This window comes from Poecilia formosa, unplaced genomic scaffold, assembly GCF_000485575.1.
Source record: "Poecilia formosa unplaced genomic scaffold, Poecilia_formosa-5.1.2 Scaffold184, whole genome shotgun sequence".
NCBI classification, from domain to species: Eukaryota; Metazoa; Chordata; class Actinopteri; order Cyprinodontiformes; family Poeciliidae; genus Poecilia; species Poecilia formosa.
In genome coordinates, this window is record NW_006800123.1 from 1207033 (window position 1) to 1230005 (window position 22973).

At 41.1% G+C, this 22973-nt stretch overlaps 1 protein-coding gene across 1 annotated transcript in view; it reads right to left on the reverse strand.

Moving 5' to 3' along the window:
• Positions 1-37: 37 nt before the first annotated feature.
• The window catches only part of LOC103147562 (F-box/LRR-repeat protein 7), a 27238-nt gene continuing 4302 nt past the window's right edge, over positions 38-22973 (reverse strand). Inside the window, exons 2-4 of the mRNA XM_007565963.2 lie at positions 19835-19924; positions 3599-4216; positions 38-1331 (exon numbers count right to left, since the gene is read on the reverse strand). Of these exons, the coding sequence (XP_007566025.1) occupies positions 595-1331; positions 3599-4216; positions 19835-19924 (1445 nt within the window). The 3' untranslated portion in view covers positions 38-594. The remainder of the gene's footprint in view (positions 1332-3598; positions 4217-19834; positions 19925-22973) is intronic.

Here is a 22973-nt window from a genome sequence, read left to right on the forward strand (position 1 = left end):
CACTAAATATTCTCAGTTATGACTCACACACAAGAAATATTTTTGGAAGAAATTTATTGGCACAGTTCTAGCAGCAATGTGTCCCTGTTTATTTTCGACGTTGGTCTCATAACATTGCGGTAAAATTCCTCTCATGCAACAGTAACCTTTAACAAACACAAAAACTGTAGGTTTTGACACATTGAGCTCAGTTGAAATGATTGTCAGCACAACAGAGTAAAGTGCATCTGCACAAAACACAGAAATCAATACTTATGTTAGTTTTTTTTGCTGCTTTTTGGCTACATTTTCAATGACTTACTTTGACAAAGTGTGACTATGAACAGAATATTGCATTATATGGCCTTAAATGGAATTCAATTTAAAGTAGAAAATATATATTAATAGGCTTTAAATGCAAACACAGCTGTACTCAGTGCTCAGTGTTGTTACAATGCTAATTATGATGCTGGGGGATGGGGGGAGATGCCACGTAAGTGAAATACTGTACTGTTCTGCCTTTTTACAGATAAATATGTTAAATACATTCTGCTGAAGATTTACCGCCACCGATTTAAAAAGACAAACGCTAGCCAGATCGAACCGCTCTCCGCGTCAGTAGAAAGCCGGGTTCGTGTGCTCGATGATGCAGCGGCGGCAGTGGCGCCGGACGAAGCGCAGAGCTTCTGGTGACACCTCGCAGTCCTGAACGTTGAGAAGCTGCAGCTCGCAGCAGTTAGCCGCCAGAGCTTTGAGCCCTCTGCCCGTCACGCTCTCGCAGGCCCGCAGGCTCACCCGCCTCAGGCCTTGGCAGTACATGGCCAGCTGCTCCAGCCCGCTGTCCGACACCAGTGGGCATTTCCCCACGTCCAGAGATTTCAGTTTGGGACAACTCCTGGCCAGGTGGCCCAGACCGTGATCCGTCAGCCCCTCGCAGCCCCTTGCGTTCAGGTAGCGCAGTCTGGGGCAGTAGCGGGCCACGTAGCGGACGCCCACATCCGTGATTCGGGTGCAGTGGGCTACGCTCAGGTAGCGCAGGCAGCCCTCCAGGCGGGCCACCTCACGCAGGCCGAAATCCCCCACCAGGCGGCAGTCACTGAGACTCAGCTCCCGTATCGACGGGCAGTGGAGAGCGAGGTGACGCAGGGCTTCGTCTGTCAGTCTGCTGCAGCGGCGCAGATACAGGTGAGTGAGGCGAGGGCAGTGCGAGGCGATAGTTCGTAAGCCCTCGTCCTCGAGCGAAAAGCAATCGGTCATGTCCAGGAAGTGGATGGAGATCTGCTGGCCGTGCATGGGGGACAGCTGGAGTGAGGCCTCCTGGGTAAGGCTGATGCAGGTCACCTTGGAGCAACCTGGTCAAAAAAAAAAAAAAAAAAACTCAAGTGAGATAGACTGCAAGTTGTCGTTTTCAGCTAAGATGATTCTTAATACAGAACATGCCTTGGGATGAACTACGCACCACAATAGAAAATGTCTGAGGGAGTTCCACAGGGATCTACTTTCAACACTAGTTTATTTTGTCATTTTAAAAATGATTTGTATCCGAGACATAATTTTAAATTAAAAGACAAAACTTGATGAAACAAAAATTTAGAGACTTGTAAAAAAAAAAATTAAATGAATAAAAAGAAATAATTCAATACAAAATTACAAATGAAAACGAATCAAATGAATCTTTAAAAATGCAGTCATCTGCTGATGACAGTCATTTTTCCCTTAGGAAATGATTTGAGCGAACCGTATAAGTTTTGAAGTCTGCTTAGTGGCCAACAGTGGGATTGCACCCTAAATGAATGTACATTGACACATTTTCCTTTCTGTAAAAATGAGTCTGAAAAACTCACAATGACCATAACGAGAAAATACCAAGGTGTGATTACTTTTTCCCTATGAAATGTGTTCTTGCTTTATGATTTGGATGTCGCCAAAACGTAATGCTTATTGTTTGTTTCATGACTGGTGAAACAAACACCAGTCATGTGTTTTTACATCATAAAAACTATATGATGTTTTTATGATGTAAAGCACTTTGAACTGCCTTGGTGCTGAAATGTGCTACACAAATAAACTTTTTTTTTTATAATTTGTGGTTTAATTAATTAGATTTTAATTGCTATTTCTTTTTCAAACCAAGCAGTTAGTGCATGCTGGCATCACTATGCGTACATTTGCTTTTATTTTCTCTGGCTTTCAACTGCAGCTTTCCTCGAGCACACAGACTCGGTGGTGATACGGCGGAAGGAACCCAAACTTTGATGCTGATTTTATTTCAAAGTCTCGTCTATAGCTCTATTCATCCGGAAAGCATGACTGGGAAACTTGAAAAAGACTTTATTCTTTGAAGATGCCCACTTGATCCACCACAGAATAAATTAAACTGATGCTTGGAAGTTATTTTTTAACAGAATGGGTCTGCGGGTTTTTGTCTCGGGTCACTTAACATTCAAACTGAGTCAGGAGGGAATCTCATAAAGGCTGCTAAGGACCGAGGGAATCATCACAGCAACCAAAAATTATGAGATGTGGCTTTATTTTACAGGATTGCCACATGGGGGCGCCAGAGAGTTTGGTAAGTTTTGTTATATTTCAACAGAGAAGTTTAATATTCAGTCAGAAGTGGAATACACCATCAGCTTCTGATTGTTTTTCCTCCAGTCAAACTCACTCAGTGTGAAAGTGTTTGCTTCCACTGTGCTAATTTAGTGGTGCAAACGCTCCCACCTACAACCAACATCGTTCCGAGTCGACGTTATTTGTGTCACTTCCTTAATGAAAGCAGCAGACTCGTTGCTCATGTTGAAGAAGCCTCTGCTTTCAGTTAAAGAAAGCCTTTCTTCTCCCACAGGGGGACTGGAGGTTGGCAGAGCTGCTCCTGCACCTCTAATGCTTTTACCAGCTTTGCAAAAAATAACTGAAAACCAGCGACTGGAGATAAATCCACACGTGTACAACATAAGGAAGCAGCCACTTCTTAATTTAACCTAAATGGAATGATTGGGGCTCCAGGCCAAGTCGCTCCTTCACTAAATTGTGCTCCCATTTTGACCCACTTGTTGCCAGTTTGGCTCCTCCGACTTCCGTCTCACACCAGTAAACATGTCAGTTCATACCTCTGCCCTTACCTGATGCATATCATTTTGTTAATGTTTGTAGATGAGTATTTTCATGAATTATGGAGGTGCAAAGTAATAAAATTGCGCAAATGTCATGAATAACTGAATTTACTTATGTTGAGTTTTGCAGGCTTGGCACTGTACAACGTTTTCAGACATTTTTGGCCAGTTGATAGTCTAGAAACACTTATAGAAGCCTATTTTAGTAGGGGAAACACCAAATATACCTTTATATGCATTGATACACACGTTAGAAACAGTCTTAGCATATATATATTTTGGATACGCTCTACAATAACATCCATAAACAGGTGAATCCAGTGTAACTGATGAATGAGGCAATGTCTGCAAGGTAGTTGAGAGTGAAGTCGAGCTGTGGTCTTTCACATGCGATCTTTCGTGTATTCTGCAGAAAAGATCAAGCATACTCTAACGATTCAAGCAGCGCCTTTAAGTTACAAACATCTGCCGTTTCATTCTATTTTCTTTTGTGTTTGTCTTCTTACCTGAGAGGTCCAGGTGTTCCAGGTTGGGGCAGCGGGACACCACCTCAAACACGGCATCATTTGAGATGTTATAGCAGCCGGCGACCTCCAGGCGTCGCAGCTCCGGACAGCACTGGGCCAGGATGTGCAGGCCGCGGTCGGTGAGCCTCTTGCAGCCGTTGACCACCACTGTCTCCAAAGTCAGGCACACATTGGGGGTGTCCTGGCACAGCCTGTGGGTCAGGACTCGGATGGCACGGTCAGCATGCAGCAGCTCTCCCGTGAGCCGGATGGTGCTCCACAGCCGGGGATCCCATGCCAGGTTGTACCAGCGGCGGCACACGCGAGCGCATCGGCAGAGCTGGTTGGTTGGGAGGTGGGAGAAGATCTGCAGGAGGGTGTGGTCGGGGAGCAGGTTGATAGGAGCATAGTGGTGGGATTTGGACTGTCTGGAGCGGGAGTGGACACCAGGCTGAGGGTGGATCACGGCCACCGTCTCAGTGTGGGCGGAAGAAGAGGATGAAGAGTTTGTCTCGTTGCCATTACTTGAAAGGGCGGGAGAGGAGAGGGAGGAGGACTTGGACGGTAAGATCAGACCTGGGCTGGGGGTGCTCAGTGTTCTGGTGCTCGTCTCCAAACCTGAGAAGAAGAAAGGCAGAAGAAGATGAATAATAGCAAATTTGTAAAGTTACTACCTGCTGTACAAATCTTTAGATCTTAAAGTCTTGGCATTATTTTTCTCATTTGGATTTAGCTCTGGACTAAGGAATATGCTTCGGCTATGTTGATATTGCAGGCCCTAACTCATTTTTCTCTACAACTGTTCTGTGTTTGCTCTGCTGATCTTTTCCTGAAACTAATTGATGCAAATCTGTGATTCTCCTCAACATTGAACACTACGCCCAATATGGCTGGTTGGCCAAGATTTTTATCTTTATATAAAAAGGCTTTAAACATGATACGTCATAAGAATAATCACTGCAGCAAAACCTTTTCGATTAATGGTCATAAGTGACAATTAAACAGCTTCAAGATTTACTATAGTGACCAAATTGACTCTGTAGAATATTGATGAATTTCTGAAATCGGTGGCCATGTTTTCTGTTTTTGACATGTTGATTTGCACACGCGAGTCTTCACGCCACCTGATGAAAGAGTCAATGAGTGGACAACGGCTGCTCTCATTGCCTCAGAGAAAACTGACAATTACTGAGTCATCCACATATTTTATGACGAAGCGATCGTTGAAAGCGCTCTGACACATATTTGTATACAATATGAACAACAGGGCTGAGAGTACACACCCTTTAGATTGAGTCAGTTCAATGAGATGCATTGTCAATAAAACAGTGCAAGGAAACATATTAACCTTAATACCCCAAGGTCTGCCTGGAAACCACACCCAAGAATTTTTGATTGGCTAATATCATTTTTTAATCTCATTTAAGTACACGTCACACAGTCTGAAAACAGAAAAGCAAATGTTTTGCATAATGTTGTATTATGATGAAGCACACTGAACCTTTTAATATTTTAAATATTCAAACAGATTAGTGAAACAACATCTTATTTACTGTTTTTTTCCCTTTCCTATTCCCACTCCTTACCCCGACTCAATACCATGTGACAGTTTGACAGGTCATTTGTCAAAACTGGATCAAAATTGCAAGTACGTGTGATTAAATACATCTTGAAAGTACTTGTAGTGAAAAAAGTACCACAAGGATAAAAACATCCCCAAGCAACAGAGACCAGACCATCGCACCACCTCCACGTTTGACTTTCAAGATAATGTTTTCTTTTCTGAAATGCCGTTTTAGTTGCACTTAAGATACAAAATGACACACACACTTTTGTCTCATCAGTCCACGAAAAGGTTTTCCAAATCTCTCGAGGATCATTAAGATGTTTGCAGTTATATTCATGTTCTTGTTGGTCAGCTGTTGTTTTTACCTTCAAAGAACAGTTCGCCAATCAAACGCTGACCTTAAATGGGGCAAGTTAACCCTGCAGTAGAGTAGGTGTTGTTCTGTGGGTTCTCTTGTGACCTCTTGGATGAGTCAGCGGTGTGTAATCTTGGTAGGACGGCCACTCCTGATAAGGTCCACCACTGTTCAAGCAGGCCCTGTTTAAGTGATTTGAAGGACTGAACAACATTCTTACAGAATCTTTGAATTACAGCCACAGTTTCTGCTTACACCATCAGCCTTGTTTTCTTTGACTAATCCAACTTCATCCAACCCACAGATGACATCACACCAGCTTAGTAATAAATAGTGATCAATTGTCAAGAATTTTTATGCAATTAAAAGGAGAGAGAAATTAATATACCTTGGAAATACATTCAAAATACGACTGCCAACAAGACGTTAGTAAGGAATAAGACATTTTTAAAAGAATAAATTATTTCTTCAACGTTTCTGTGTTTGAAGTGGCAAACTTTCACAGTAAAGGCATCTTACATGTAATGCAGTTTCTGCGGATCTCATTATCACGTTTTAGGACCTTTGAAATAAAAAACAAATCAAATTATACACCAGGAGTAAACCTGCTGAAGCACTGGCTGGCAGGGAGTCTCCATCAGATAAGCTGAGTGGCTTCAAAGCATCAGAAGCGTTTGCTGCTAACGTGCGGTCGGCCCTGTGCACAGGTCGAGGTCTTCCCAGTCTGAAATATTATGCTTCGATTGCGCGTAGATGCAGCAGTAATGAGCGATCGCTGGATCCCATCGCTGTAGCTGCAGACGACAAAATCCTTCCTCTGCCAAAGCCTCCAACCTGATCGCCCAGATTCTTCTCCATTAAGCCGAGACGCTGTGTAAACTCCTCTCATGCATCCTGATATTCATCATTTATATCTCAACCTTCACTCTACAGGCGTTTTGGCAAAAATAATGAGGTGATTAATCTTCTTGTATGAGCTATTGAGGTTATGCTGGGATTTTTTTTTTTTCCAAAAACCCATCCTCAGAAAGGATTTACAGAGTGTTAGAACTGCTAAGGTTTTTATAACAACACTGAAAAAAATGAAACTGTGGAGCAATATTATTGGAAAAAATTACTTTGACGCAAGAGAAAAATGAGCTACTTCCAAACAAATGTCAGAAAAACTTTCTGATTCATGAAGAAATCACCCCAGTTTTCAGCTCCTGGTATTCTAAAACCCAGATGTTACACATTTTCAGTCTGTTAATGTAACTATTGCCTCTATATAGCTATTAGGTAGAGTGCATTTATGCAGCAAAACCATTAACCTGTTACATAATTCAAAATCAGTAGAAATTGCTTCAAAGGGGGCAATCAAAATGCCACTCTTGTAAAATTCACCAAAAAGGTTTTACCACAGTCACACAATGCCACGGTCCTCCCTCATGCACAATCCTCTTTCACTGCATCTGGATGCAGCTTCGGAACAGAAAATTACACCTCACTAGAACAATGCTTCCACCAGAAACACAGAAGCTTGCATAAAGTATTCATAGCCTTTATGCAGGGCATGTAGTTTCACTGCATGCAAAAGAAGTTTTTAATCATTATATCTTATTATAATGTCATTTTCTCATCGAAAACATACTTCCAGTTTTGCTTTGATTTTTTCATGCACATTTGAGAAATCCTTTAATCTCCCATGGCAATCATCCAACTGTGCAAAACGGCTGGGTGGACCTAGCTCCGCCCTGGGGGCGTGTCTGCAGTTTCCAAACTTTTGAGCTTCTGCCTCACAGAGCAGACCTCCCTCGTTACTCTCCCACTCAGCTCCTTCAGACTAGCCAGCAGCAATTAGCAAACCCCTGGTGGAACTGCTGAACTCTTTATAGGAGCTGCTTCTCAGTGCAAGATAGTAAAAATAATGTTAAACAGTTAAAACAGGAGCTATGTTGGTTTGACCTCTGAAGGCGGAGTTTCAGAAAGAGCAAGAATTTCTTAAAGAGACAGAAGTCCAATTTCAAGGCTTTTAATTACTGTATAAGTCATATTTGATATATGTAATGTTTGATTTTCTGAAACTCTTAACTGAGACGAAAAAGTAAAAAAAAAAATGGAAGACATCTATCATGGCTAGGACTAAGTTGATAAATGTTCGCCGTTGGACCTACAGTCAGCTGTTTACACACCGGATGTCGACATAAATGACAAATGTGCGCCATCCTGTCCTTTACGTGGATCCGTGAGCCGGGTCTGACAGCCAGGCAGTGGCGCCGCCCTCGCAGATCTCTATTCCAGACCAGTGTCTCAGTCGGCCTCCTGGCTCTGGGCTCTGATGACATCCACAGACTCTGTAGCATGTTGTCTGATTCACGACTATGCTAGAAAAAGAAAAAAAAAAACGCCATTCCTGTGCTGACTCGCAAACAAACTGAGGTGAAACAAAGATCGGAAATTGGAAAATCGCAGCGTTTTCATGCATCACATTTCTGCAGGTGGTCTGTTAATGATTAAGTTCAATTTCCCTGAGGTCATCTGGCTTATTTTGGCAAATACATATTTTAAACAATAATAAATTTTTTAAGCTTCATGCAGAAGACTTTAATGGGCTGATGTCATTACAAACAAATCCTCCATTGTGAAGTTCACACAGCTGTTCAAATATATCCTGACAGTAATGGCACTGCAGTTTTTATATGCAGAGTTTCAAAATTGTAATGGCTTCGTCTTTTATTACGTCGTGTTTGTCAAGACATGAAAAAGAATCACAGGCTGCAGAGAAAGGCTCCAGAAATTGGGGGAACTCTGTTAGTTTTTAAGGTTAACAGGCCTAATTTCAATCAACAGCATTAAAAATACATTAAAGCAAAAACATCGGATCTAAACAACCTTTGAGTCATTAGTTCCTGATGGATGAGGCACGGCTCTGCTCGGTTCCAAGCTGAAGTAATGCTGTAGATCCTGTATGCAAAACATCTGCAGCTGCCTAAAGAGCAACTTCCAGTTGGTGTGATTACATGTGTGACTGATCAAAGGGCGGCTTCAGCTTTTTGCATTTGCAGGGACAGTAATCACACCAACCACTCTGGGGTACAGATGAGTAAAGTTGGCTTCGCCTTGGTGTGGACGCTCTGGGATTGTTAATCTGACTCCAGTTGATGGGACTTTTCAGTGTTTCACGAACCTTTTCCTGACATTTTACTGACAACGGTCAGTATAATTGTCAGTTTAAGTTTACAGGTCCATAAGTGCCACGATAACGAAAAGTAAAACTGCCTGGAAGACAAGTTGTCGATGGATTTGTTTCTCAGTTTATATTTTACACTAAAAGTGGAAAAAATTTAGAAATTATTTATCATGTTTTCGATGAAAATACATTTTCTTCAGGTTTGCTCCCAATGTATTGAAAATGGTGCCACATATCCAATATTTCCTTTAGTATTAATATTGAGTTTATTATATGAATTCCACACTGCATGTGCAAACAAGAAGAAAAATGTCAGTGATTAGGCAACAAAGGACTCCATATTCCTGTAAAATATCTGCATTTGTAAACTTATAACCTATTGCTACCTTGGAACACGGCAGTGGCAGCATCATGTTGTTGGGATCAATAGCTGGTCAGGGAGTGAAGCTAAATACAGGACAGAAAACCTAAAATAAGCTGAAAAAAAGCATAAAACCAAGGTAAAGATTCACCTTTGAACTATAAACACACATCCAGAGCAGAAATGATCATTTTCCTTACATTTTTGCTTAGCATTACCTATTCAATAAAACCCTATAAAATATAATAAAGTTGTGGTGTTACTATGAACAAATGTGGACTAGTTATACAAGACAATGTAACCAAAATCTGTACAAAAAACACTTATGGCTTACGTAGGTGTGGCTACAAAATCCCAAAAACATCTTCTGATTTCTAATTTTGACAAAAGGGAAACCTGAAAATTAAACATTCACTCCACATTCTCAGCATCAAAGGTTAAGCTTTCAGTTGCTGCAAAAAAAAAAGGGGGTCTTTGAATGAGCTAACCAAGAGTGTCATGTTTTATATCTGTGTATCATTACCCCAACAAATACCACGCAGCTGTTCAACTCTTTCTTGAAGGCGCTGCAAGTGCAGCTGGTGGACGACTCAGCTTGGTTTCGGAAATCAGAGGAGAACAGTGGAACATCTGGTCTTTACCCGGGATGAAGAACAACTGAGCTCTGGTGAAGTGAAAGGAAATCTCATGCGTTCTGAATGCACACATAGCCACAGCAAGGCATACTTGGCTGAAAGCGTTCGCCGCTAATGTGCGATCTGTGTCGATGCACCAGGATCTCATTAACATTAACTTAGCCGTGGTTCTGAGGCACATCTGGATGGTCCTTTCATACTAGAAGTTCAATGTAAATCAATCAGTGGAATCACTAAAGAGCCAAGAGGCCTCAGACGTACAGAGCAATGTGGTTTTAATGATGAAAACCTAAATAATTTAAAAAAAGAAAGAATAAAAGAGCAGGTTTAAGGCATGGGACTTTTAAAGAGAAAACTGGGCAAGAGAGAAGATAAATTGGAAAAAAAAGAGTCTGCAGACTTTACCAGAGATGGAGACAAGTGCAACGGAACGGTCAGTCCAGACTTTGGTCATAAACCAGAGCCAGGGGGATTCTACTCAGAATCTTTCAGCGCGTCGAGGCCCTACTAAGACCCCGTCTGGAGCTCCAAGGATTATTACTACTGCATCTGGCAGAATGGACCTATCTATTACCTCGGTGCCATTACCGCTCTGCAAGGTTCCTTAGGGCCCTCGAGGGCCAGGAATGTAAAGGAATCAGGTGGATCCTCCAAAACGCAAACCCTCATTTTCAGGAAAAGCAGAAAGCTACAGGCGTTGGATTTAACTAAACCAAACACAAATGATTTATCAGCACTGGATGGTTACATGCTCCAGTTTTATTTCAAACCAAACATCTGAGAAAAAAAAACTGCTGGGATGAAAAACATCTGGGTCTGTCTCGGGTTTTATTGAATACATGGAAGTTGATATTAGCGTACAGTGTGGCGGCTTGGCTATCAGCACTACAGGAAGCGCAGACGGCACTGCACGACCTGGAAAACAATGGGACCTGCTAGTTCCTTCACAATGTGCACACTTGGGCAGGAAACAGACCTCTTCTCACCGAGAAAGCCTCCCTGTTGCGCTTTTACTTAAAGGCGGCAGCGTTTCTCACAGTCTCAAGACACTGCGCTAAAGCAGATTTGCAGAAACCACAAAGTTTTCTTTTTTCCACAGTACAACTTGTTTCCAACTTGAGCTCTTTAAAACTCTCCATACTCAGCTTTCACCTCTTTTCATAAATCCATTTTTGTGTTGTCTGTCCACCCCACATTTCCAACACACATATGGAAGAAGCAAGTAATTTGGCATCATTCAAAAAAAAAAAAAAAAAAGGAGCAGGCTTTTTGGGAAATTATGTCATTCCTAAACGTTTGTTCAAATGGAATGCCAAAGACGAAGGTTGACGAAGTTGGGAGGAGGAGTAAAGATCACAGTGTGCCTCTCTGTGCAGTTCATTCATGTTGGTGGAGTTGCGTGACGAGGTTTAGAGCGAGGAGGAAAGTCATGTTGAATGATGAAGGATGGAAATGTGGCTACACATGGCACCCAGAAGAACTCCTCACCAAGCAGGAATGGGAAAAGGGAAACTGGGCCCAAACGCTTGATTTGGTGATGATGAGTAGCAAATGTTGTGATCTTATGTGGTTAAAGCAACAAAAAATGGGGGAAGGGTTCCAACATTTCGGGCTCTAGAGTCCTGACAAAAAGGATTCAGTCTAAATGAGAGTTATTATGGTCCTTTTTGTAGTTCTATAGCTCATCCTGGAACTTCTTTTGGACAGATTTGTGTTGCTCTGAGTCCTTTTCATTTTGAGCAGCCCTTTATGAAACCTCATGATACTTATGAGCTACGTTAAATCTGTGGAAAGGCTGACCCTGTGGAAGCTAAGCATTTTACACGGCACAGTCAACTCACTGACCTTGAATGGATAAAGGGAGAGTCCGTGGAAATCCTTCACCAGAACATCCCAAAGACTCTCAACTGGATAAAGCTCTGAACTCTGGGGTGAAAGTAACGTCTCCTGATCCCTGAACTACTGTTTTAATGAATCCAAGCATCTTGGAATATCACTGTGTCATCAGCAAAGAAATAATTCATTGATGGAATAATCTGGTCATTCAGGTAGTCAGTTGACCTCATAGTGCTGCTGAACTTTGACATGAGCAACTGCAGCAGCCCCAGATCCTTGCACTTCCCCCACAGGATGCTGCAGTAGACAATAGGCATGTTGGGTGGATCATTTCATCCGTCTCTCTTCTTACTCTGACACCCGGATTTAAGAAGATAAATCTGGATGACCTTCATGACCTTCTTACATTATTCTAGTCCAATCTTTCATTTACAAATTGTAACCTTTCTCGTTTAGCTTCACTGAAAGTGAGTAAGGACACATCAAATTTGAGGTGTGGAATTCAAAAAAGTGCCAGGAATATTTTTAAAAAATAAGGTTTTGGAGTTAGAACAGGACAATTTCTTCTCGAAAATGTATGCTTGAATTTATGGAACAAAAACTTCCCAATGCAACTGGAACGAATATGTCATCAAGGCATTAGTTTGGTGTGGAGTGCTTCAGATGGGAGGACTTAAAAAACAGAAATAAAACCCATGTCAATATTGTTTTCTAGATAATAGGGGTTATGTTTGTTTGACTGCATGGCCCTGGAGTTATATCTGCATCGAGATGGTTTGTATTCTAATAGTATTATGAGAGGTGTGCCTAATCGGGTCCTTTCCTTGTGAAACACCAATCCTCCATTGTAACAACATTCATCTGTCTGTGTTTATTCTTTAATCTGTCACCATGCAAAACAGAAAGCCATCCAAGACTCCCTGAGGAATTATAAAAACTGCTTCTCATTTTTGTGCTGTTGCCGATTCAACCACAGCCGATACATCCAGGCTTACGTAATGACACACACCACAAAATGAGACGAAGAGAGCCTAATGTGTTGGTTCAGCTGGTCCATAGCTGTGGTCATGCTGCCACTTAAACGTCCCAAAGACCCAGGTGGATTACATCAAAAACATAACAACCCGAGCCAGGATCTTACAGGAAGCAAAGCCAGGTGGTGTCGCTGCCAAATCCTGTCAAACGTGTTCCCGGCGAGAAAACGTAACGCTTTTGCAAAACTTTCAAACACTCTCAAAACTACAGGGTCCGCATTCTCTGCCTGTCAAAAATAGAGGATGGGAAGACTGAGCAGTAATCAGCGAAGAGTTACGAGACAGAGAGATCTGCTCTCTGCGCTGGTGTATCTCTCCTTCGCCTCCTCCTTTTTCTGGAAATCTGCTTGCAATTGTTTTGCATTTTTTTCGCTCTCGTTCTGAGCTTTTTTGCTTCGATTTCCTGGCTGTAGCAGGCCGAAAGAAAAAGGAGGAGGAGTGAGGACAGCTGATGGAGAAAACGTGAAGAAAGCAGCACCGAATGTTTTTCTCCTCTGTGTTCTTTACATGGACAAGTCCCAGAAGCAAAACCTTTACACTTCCAATGAAACTTGCTGTAAATTCACAAGACAGCTTCAGCTACTGCTTGATTCAAAATGCTCTGAAGTGGAAAAATAATAATAATAATAACCATTTCTAAGCATAAAAAAATTCAAAGCAACTCAAGTTAGTATTTGCTCTGTAAGGTGAGAAGCTCAAACATCCAAAGAAACAGATGCATCCACATTTAAACAAACTTCTCTGTTTGGATGCAAACAGAGCAGAGCTCCGGTGGAGCAACAGAGCAACTCCGACTCAAATCGTCTCTCTACAGTAAAAAAGAAATGTCCCAGTGGCAATGACACACACGCAAACATCTCTCTGTAAGGAGCATTTTAGCCTTGGCGCAGCAAAAGTCAACAGTGAAACACTATATATCTGGCTGAGCAAACACGAGTAAACAGTTCGTCAGTACTCGAGGTTAGTTTATGGGTAAAGTGTGACGGATTTGTTGTTCCTGGAAGGTTGTTAGAAATTGAACATGTTGTAAGAAGGGAGTTTTCATAGCAGAGCTGTTTAGACTTCACTTCTGACCTTTACACTGCCTTCAACACATCACTGTGGGGGTGTTAGGAGGCTTTATTTTCATACATATTTCACACTGAAGCATGAGTCTGTCACTTATAATTATTTATGTGATTTTACGTTATTTTAACAGATGAGGAAAATCGCACTGATGATGTGAAACTGTAATGGAAATGTCAAAGGATTCTGGTTTATTACCATTTTTTGATGACTGATAGTTCTTGACTGTGCACCTTTAATAATTAAAGATTATAATCTTTCTTGGAGTTATTTGGATCACAGAGCCTGTATTTGTGTGTTACTTCGATTATGTATGCTTCAGGCGGGAAGTTGGTGCCAAAATCAGAGCATATTGTTGACGCTGCAAAATTTTACTTTTCTTTTTTTTTTCACAATTCACTGGTGTTTATGTTTTGGGTTTCATTTGGGTTTGTGTTTTCATCATTTGTGGGTTTATAATTGCAATAAGGGTCTTGCCACATTTAAGTGTTACTCTCATTAGGGTTTTGCCATTGGCATTCATTGCTTTGTGTTCATGTTCTTAGTTTATTCCTATTTTCTATTCTTTGTGCATTTAGACTTAGTTCTCATAGATTATGTCGTTCTTTTCCTCCAGTTTATAGTTGGAGTCTCACTTCACCTCCCTTCTGTTAATTAGTCGCTCTGACTGAGTTTCCCAGCTTTTTGGGACATAAAAATTTATGTTTTATTTTAGTGAATGGTGAGAGTTTTTGAGCAGTTTTCACAATTAGTACTTTACTGGTGAGCTTGCAATGGCCTTCCCTGAAGCCCAAAAAAAGAATAAAACAGTTACAGAAACTGAATGCATGGTTGGAGTTTATGATTGAGGGATGCTGACTCCCTGTTGCTCCCAGACTCAAAAGATGACAGACAAGCAACGTGACTCACGACAGACGGATACTGAACATGACTTGTCGGCATAATGATAATATTTCACAAAGTATATTTAATTATTTTAGAATGAGCATTTATGAGACCAAATTAGAGACTTCAAAGCAAATTTTATTAGTGATGTTGGTGTACATTTTACTTTGTTTACATCTTATTAACCCTTTCATGCATGAATTATGATCCTTTGTGTCAGGATTTTTTTTTCCAATTTTTTAATTTTTTAGGTGATCAATTGTAATTTTCTCCAAATACAAAGTTGTTATTTGAAACATACATCAGCGGTATTGTTCTTTAGGGGTTACCTGATGTCACAATATTTTTTTTTTTACCTGCAAGAGTCGTCTACAGTAGAAGGAGGGACCGGGTCGGTCGGCATGCTTTTTTTATCTGTCGGCCATATTGGATTTAACAAAAATCATTTCTTGCATTTGCAGCTGATGGCCAGTAGTTGATATGACGCATCAGTGTCCACTTCAGTGATCTGTGTGCATTTATAACATAAAAATCCACAAGAAGCACAAGAAAATGGCTTTTAGACAGCTGCCCACTGTAGCGACCGCTATGCATGAAAGGGTTAAAAATTCATAACATCCACAATAAATTAAAACCTGTGCATTCAAATACTGTTTAAAAATGAATCAAAGTTATTTGTTGCATTATTGATTCTCCTGGACCAAAACAAAGACAAAACAAGCTCAACGGACGAGCGTATGTAAACATCTGACCTCTACTCTATCTAAGTCTGTGCAGACCCGTATGGCTCGGTCGGGGTTGTAGGGAAGCTTTTCCGTGTCGCCGTTATCACTGCTTCTTTGGTCCTTGACTCCAGAGAGGAAGTGGGCCTGTTCATTGTTCCCTCTGCTTCCCACCTTCCTGGTGCCACAACAGACAGTTGAAGAAACTGACCTCGAACTTCTCCTCTGAGGTGCCCAACACCCACACCGGGTCTGTGTTACATCAGTGTTTGAAATTTAAACAAAATCTCCAGCTGACACAAAACCGCCTACAAATGTCAAACCACACAGCCTCCTGTCGGGCTCCCACTTTGTCTGGGCCGCATTCCTCAGGTACCCCGACTTGGACAAATCCCGGAGGCCCAGCTAGGGTCTAAGTGTAACCCCTGCTGAGAAATACTCAATTTCATCCCAAAGGAGGGATTTACTGTCCAGCACTGCGCCTGTTGAGTCTGCAGCTAATAGAAAGCTAAACTAGGTCAGGCTACCACAAACTTGCCTAAATAATAACTGAAAGCAGAATTGCACAGCTCCCGGCCCGACACGGTTTGTTTTCAACAGAAGAGTGAGTGCAGCTTCCTCATGCTGATTTTCTGGGAATGCATGCAGGATTGGTGAAAGACAACAGGCAGTGCCCTGGTTCTCATTACCTGACTGATATTAACGCAGGCCTATAACTTAGCACTGTGGTTTTTGTTGAGTCTTAAAGAAAATCTTTCCTTCAAATTATTGTCATGGAATAGATTATTTTTAACAGAAAAATGAAAACTGATGCTCTCTCTAACAGCGCCTCTGGTTGGAGTCCTAGACACAGTGGCAACTAAAACTATATCCTCTAAAGGCAAAAAAAATTACTAATATATTGAAGAAGGTAAAATTGAATTTGAACTTCTAGGATTACTTGTGGCCGCACGCTGTTAATACCAGACTGCTATTTCACTCGCTAATTAGATAAACTTCACAAAATAGACACCACAAGTCCAAGTCTGCTTCCCCTCACCACTCAGAATCGTAATATTCTCAAAATGTCAATGAATATCTAGTGGAATGTGAATATGTCTCCAAAAGAACTGCAACGCGGTTCCAAGGAATAAATTTGTGATTTTAAAAAAATATTGGCAGTTTTTGGCCGACAGGCACAAACTGGTGTAATATTTTGCTAGTGGTAATTTTGAGCTTAAACAGCATGGTGTCCAAGTGAGAAAACAAAAACTAGAATTAAAATAGAAGCAAAGTACGCCCTGGACAAATGCCAGTACAAAAACAAACTGCTACTACATCTGGTGTTGGAACTTATCACTGAGGATGTTTTCATTCTCAGTCAAAATACCACTTTACATTTCTGATTGTGTCCCTCTTTCTTTTTCTTGTTAGCAACAAATGTTTTACCTCAACCGGAGGTTCTGCAGGAAAGTATGTAGCTTTAACAAAGATTTAGTTATAAAAATCTGTTAAGTTCTGAAAGCATCACCAAAAACATGCAGAGCTGTGTGACTTTTACTAAAGATACATGTGGCTCTAAGTGCTATGCTAAATAATGCATATTTGGGAATATTTAGTGAGTGAACTATTAAAATAGACGGTTATAAGTGTTTTTAAAGAGGGTCTCAAATATTTGTGGATGTTAACTGTTCAAGGACAGCTGTTGCCCCCAACCCCCACGAATACCGGGATGCCACTCCACACATACACAGATGACTGATGGCTTGCATTGCATGCAATGGGTCAAGGAAGTTCTCTTCCATGTGTTGCACCAGCAGAGAAAAACCTGCACACTCTGTGATGCCAGTAAAACATTTTACACTGCAGAAAAATTTTTGCAAATGTTTAAAACAGAGTTGTTTATCATGAATCAGAAACCAGTCTATGCCTGCTGGCCAATAAACAAAAAACCTGTGGCTGTAGCTGTAGCAGCGCCAGCTTGAGCTGGAGAAATTAGAAATGTTTCTCTTTATCGGATTACTGATTTGTTTGCTTTAACGGAATATTTTAGAATCACTTGTTGTTTCTGAGACGCCTGACATGTGTGGTTCCAGTTCAGTTAAATACAGTGGCAGCAGAAAAAAGAAGAGTCTCATTAAATCGTGACGCTTGATGCTGAGATAAAAAAAAAAAAAAAAAGGCAAACCGAATCAGAGCAGCGGCGGCCGTAGAACAGCTCTGGGACGGTATGAATACTCCCAGTGTGCGGTGGGGAAACAGCCCAGACTGCTTCCTGATTAGTTTAGTGGACCACAGGACTGTGTGGGCCAGAGCTGCCTGATCTGCCACTGCAAGCGAGTATCCGTACAGGGGTCTGCACGGCCTGTGTGCGCTCGGTGTGTGCGTGTCTTTCTAAGGAGGGGGGATTTGACTGTGGCTGTGGCGGTTGTAGACCATGTAATTACTCCCACTTAGCATGGAGAAAAAAATAACAATTTCAGTCAAAACACAGTTGAGAATTATGGTTTGGACGTAGTTGTCTACGGTCTGTTACTCACTCAGCCCGTATCTGCACAGGTTGTGCTCAGAGGAGACATATTCGGGACAATTATACAACTGTTTCCTGAAGCTCCTTTAAGGTGGAAAGATCCGAATGAGTCAGCGCTTCCAGACGAGCCGGACCCGCGGCAATAATCGGATTCTGCTCGCTCTGAATCGTAAAGGTTAAACGGGTGAATTAGCCTCTCACATCTAGCGTAAAACTCAAAACAGCCAACGCGTCGTGCGTTTGCCAGGGATTTTCTTCCTCTTCGGTCCGTAACTTCTGCTCCCTGACAAACACCTTGTGTCTTTCTGCCGAGCGGCGGTTATAAACACAGGCTCTAGCTCCTATTTGTTTTTGAGTGGGCAGCGCCAAACCACAGGAATATTACGTTCACCATTGCCAGAGCAAATTTGAGATTGGTGACGACAATGGCTGACAGCAGCCGGGTGAGTGCGCTCTCTGTATGAGCACGAAGGGAGCAAAACAGGCAATGAGTCACGGCTCAGCCGGAAGAAACTGCACCAAGCTTTCAATCAGAACCGATCAGCGACTTTGAGTTTTGAAACTTAATGCCTCCTAATGGCATGTTTGTTACAAATAAACTGAATTTTTTTCACAGTTTGTCAAGTTAAAACCGCAAATGTTTAAGGATTTATGTGGTATACAAACAAAGATTATGAGTTAGGATCAAAATTTTTTTACAAGCAAAAATCCCAAAAGATTTGATCCATCCTTGTTTACTTCAGTTCCCCGAATTACAATTCATCCACGTAACCTCAGAGATGTACTAGAAAACATTAACACACAAAGAAACACAAAGGAGGAAGGGATAAAGTCATAACTTTGAGCAGGTGTCGTTTTGCCATACAACTGTCCAGAATGAAAATCAATTTTATCTTCATGAATGAAAATTGAAAGTAAAGGAGCCTTTACAGCAAATATTCTATAATATTTGACACAGCACAGATGTATCTGTAGTGAATGCAGTAAGGAATAGATAATGTTGGTTGTAAATGTACATTTACAACCAACCTACAAATAGAAAAGGACTTTAGTGAAGTGGAAAGAAAACTTTATTTTACAAAACTCAAAAAAAAAAAAAAAGAAAAACTGAAAAGTGTTGCCAACATTGTGTTCTGCCCCCTTTAATCTGACTCCACCAAATAAAATGGTGGTGGGAATTTTGTCTATGTAAAAGAAGAGCAAACATGCTCAATGTAAGAACAGGGCACCTTATTTTCACTGAGTTGAGATATCACTGCTCAAAAAACGTTTTTATATTCTTGGGACTGAATCGGTGACTTTGCCCATCAGCAGTGTGACTTTGGCATCGCTGCTCTGCTGAGGGCGTCGGCTTTTACCCACTAAAAGAGAAAGTATGAACACCAGAACCCAGGATTCAAACAGGAGCAGAAGATATTTCGTCAGTAGCAGGGCACAACTTTTTACTCTGAGAGTAAAACCAAGGGATCAAATGTGTGGTTAAAAATTGTAAATCACCCTGAACACATACCTTAGCTTTTGTGAAACACAGTGGTGGTAGCGCCATGCTTTGAGGAAGCTGTTCACAAATATGCACCACCAAAAAAAAAAAAAAAAACTGAATTTTGTGGTTGTAACGCAACAAGACTTGCAAAAGATTAAGGGGTTTTAATTCTTTTCCAAGGCAATCTGTGGTTTGGCATTTTGTTGGGGTAAGCAAACAGAAAATTATGAAGAGAAAAGAGGGAACCAGAGACCTAACCGAGTGAAGTTTAAGTTCCTCAACCTCATATTTACTCTCTAGACTGTCTTCATCTTTACAACAACAAAGAGAAAACCTCTCCTGCAACCGTGCGCCTCCCTCCCTCCCGCCCTGCTGGGCAGCACTTTGAGCCTGATACAACCTCAGTTTAGATAAGCATTCTTTCACTATGAGGAGCCAGAAGTGTGTGTATTTTTTTCCTCCATCTTCTGAAACATTTTCTTGGTTCTGATGGGAGCTGGAACCAGGGAACACACAGGTTTCTGTCCCAAAAAAGGCAGCGCGCGAGGAGGAGGAGAGAGAAGAAGAGGAGGAAAAAGGGAGGGCAGTTTGGTTAATGAGCACCAGATGCCTTACCTTCAGTGGTAGCCACATTCTTCAGAGCCTTAGTTGGTGTGTGATCGGTGCTTGAGCTTATGTCAGAGGAGATGCTTGAGCTCCCTTTACCTGCAGAAATGAAAAACAAATGGACTTCAGCTTGACAGCTGGGAAGACAAGTAGACCTTTTCAGATTTATGCATCACTAATCTGAGGAAATCTGCGCCCAACAGTTGCTGAAAATGATTGTTTTTTTTTTTCTGTAAGAAAACTTTTCAAGTGCATCAGAGATAATTCCACTTGTTTGACAACCTTAGTACAATTCAAGTGTAAGGAAACCAGAAAAGCCATCAGTCTCTGCTTTTATGACGTTTATGTTGCTCAGTTGAGGATAAATATCTCCGCTTGGCACATACACAAAGTCTGGGCTGCTCTGTTTGACTAAGTATCTGGTTTTTGGTTTTCTTATTCGGAGGAGGAACTAAGTCCACTGCAACCTCTCCCCAGTCTTCATTTCCACACAGGACGATTGAGGAAACGCTCCAGAGGAAGACAAAAGCATTTAATAAATGACTGCAGCTCTTCCGCAGCATATTTCTTAAGTCATGGTCTCGTCTCTAAACTGCCACATCAAAGCAGTTTCATTGAGTTTACATGGATTCCTAAGTCTTTCTGCATGAGTTATGTTTGTCTTTATAGATACTTGGTTTAAATTTCTTTATAACGACTGTAGAAGTTATGGACAAAGGGATATCACTATGAAAGAGTGCCTCTGCTGCTGGAGTGCTGGCTGCAGGCTGCTCTTTGCATGCTTGGAAATGTTGCATTTGGCGTTTCGTTCCTGTGTCGGGATATAAAAGCAGCTCCGTGGCCTTCGGTGCGCACGGCCGGCTGGAGAGGTGTTTGCAAGAAGCGATGCCCAAAGAACAGTCACTTCCATGAAATAAACTCTTCCTGAAAGAAGTAGTAATTTGAAGGGCGCAGAAGAATGTTAAAAGCACATTACGACTAATAGAGCTCACAAGAAATGAACACAAAAGACACAGCAAAATGCAGAAGAAGAATGCAAATGCCTACATATGAAACAAACGCTCTCCAAAAACATTTCAGGCTGAAAAAAAATTTAATTTAGTGTTTTGTTTGGCTGTCTTTTTTTTTTGTTTGTTTTTTGTTTTTTTGGTTGGGGGGCAAAAAAAAAAAAAGTTTTGGAAAAGGTTCTGCTTGTTTCCTTGTGGATGGTTTGCTGCATACTTGTAACCAGTGTGTAATTAATTGTGGAGATAGACTTGAAAACAGATGTGGACCGAAGCTCTGAAGAATTCTCCTCTTGTAAATAAGAAGCACGGCTCTTGTGGATTTCGAAGCAGAAATTATACTTCTGTAGAATAATTAAAGCAAAGGATTTTAAAATGTAAAAGTTTAATATTCGGACAAGACAAAGACGGAGCCGTCTGGCCACAGTGAGAAGAAGAAGAACGAGGTTTTTCAACATCATACTGTACTGATGCTCAAGTATTTTGGTGGCAGTATCATGCTGAGGGGGAGGCCATGCCAGCATGACGGCAGATAAATGGTTTTCCTGTGATAGTGAGTTGTTCCTAGATTATCAGCACATTTAGCAACATGTTCACGAGGATGACTGACAGCATTATGACCTCCTGGCTCTGGTTGGTTGTTTTTGGTGGGGAGTGGTGCATTTCTTCAGACGGCAATAATATCTCAGGGAGGAGGTGGAGGAGTTGGATCTTTTCACAGACTATCTGTCACATACTGCCACAACATGGCGAAGGTTTTAACAAATATGTAAAAAAAACACATATTTTTTTAAAATAAAAGTTATGTACTGCAGCTTTAAATCACATGGGGACTCGTGGACACCACAGCAAAGACTTTTATCTGCAAATGGAGAAAACTTGGAACAGAGGTGGACCTTAACAAGAGTAGTTAGCACCGCAGGTCTCCCTTGGGTTAAGGAATCACTTACGGTCAGTGACCATGATTCCAAAAGGTTGGGCAAAAATGGTATGAATCCATATTTAAATCATTTCCAGGGTTAGAGTTAGAGTCTTGTGAACCCAATAGAACCAAGAAGAGGCGACAAAGTGACAGAGAAGACAAGGGGTTTGTAAACATGATGAAAAAAATACATATCTGTAAATAACTGAATTCAGTTGATAGCTTCTAATTTGAAGTTAAAAATCTGAACTACTTACGTCGTTTTAACCTGAAGTTAACATTTTTACCAGCTTACGTATTCTTTAAAACATCCCCTAAATGTTAAACCATTACGTTGGATATAACCAAGTTTGGGTTATATCCACTGCACCAGCCATGAATTAGCCAGTTTTTCCTTGATGGGCTCAGGCTGATCACTGATAGATTAAATAAAAACCTGTGATCTATTCATTAAACGCATCAAACTAAAAACCAGCAGCTTGTATTTTGATGCACCTCCGAGTTGTATTAAGATCAGATAAAGTACAATAAACCACAGAAATGTCTACTGAAGAGTAAACTAATGCTGTTCCTAATATAAAATGGTGCCTACACCATTTTTTGGTGAAGTACTATTAGAATACATTTTTAAATTGTCTCCTCAGTTAAACAAGGATCTCAGTTACATTGTTAATCTATTTATTTGATATTGAATACATGCAAAGGTTTGGTTTAATGGCATTTTCAAGCAAAATCCCTTCTGCGGAGCTAAAGGAGCAACTTCAACTCAATTAGAGAAGCCGCTGGTGAAGCTTAACATGATAAAATCAAAGGTGGAGAAGGACCACATGTTTTGCTTTTTTTTTAAATCACGAGGTTCAGGCATTTCTCTGCACTTATTGACTTTGGAAGAGAGCTCATTGGAATGTTATTTATACAAACATCACTGCTCTGGGACCAGAAATAATGCATTTGGCTGCACTGGACAGCCACTTTAATATTATACGCCCAAAATGTTAGTAAAATGTTATTTATGGTAATAAAGATGACACAGACTGTCCATCTGAGCTGATATTCCAGGATTATTAAAGCCACATGGTAGAGATGTAATCATCTTATGGTATGAGGGACAACAGATGACAGCGATGTGATAAAAATGAAGTTGAGTCAAGTTCAGTCTGAGTTTATCTTACATTTCTGCAGATTTAAAAAAGTCATATGGATCGGACAGCTTATATATATT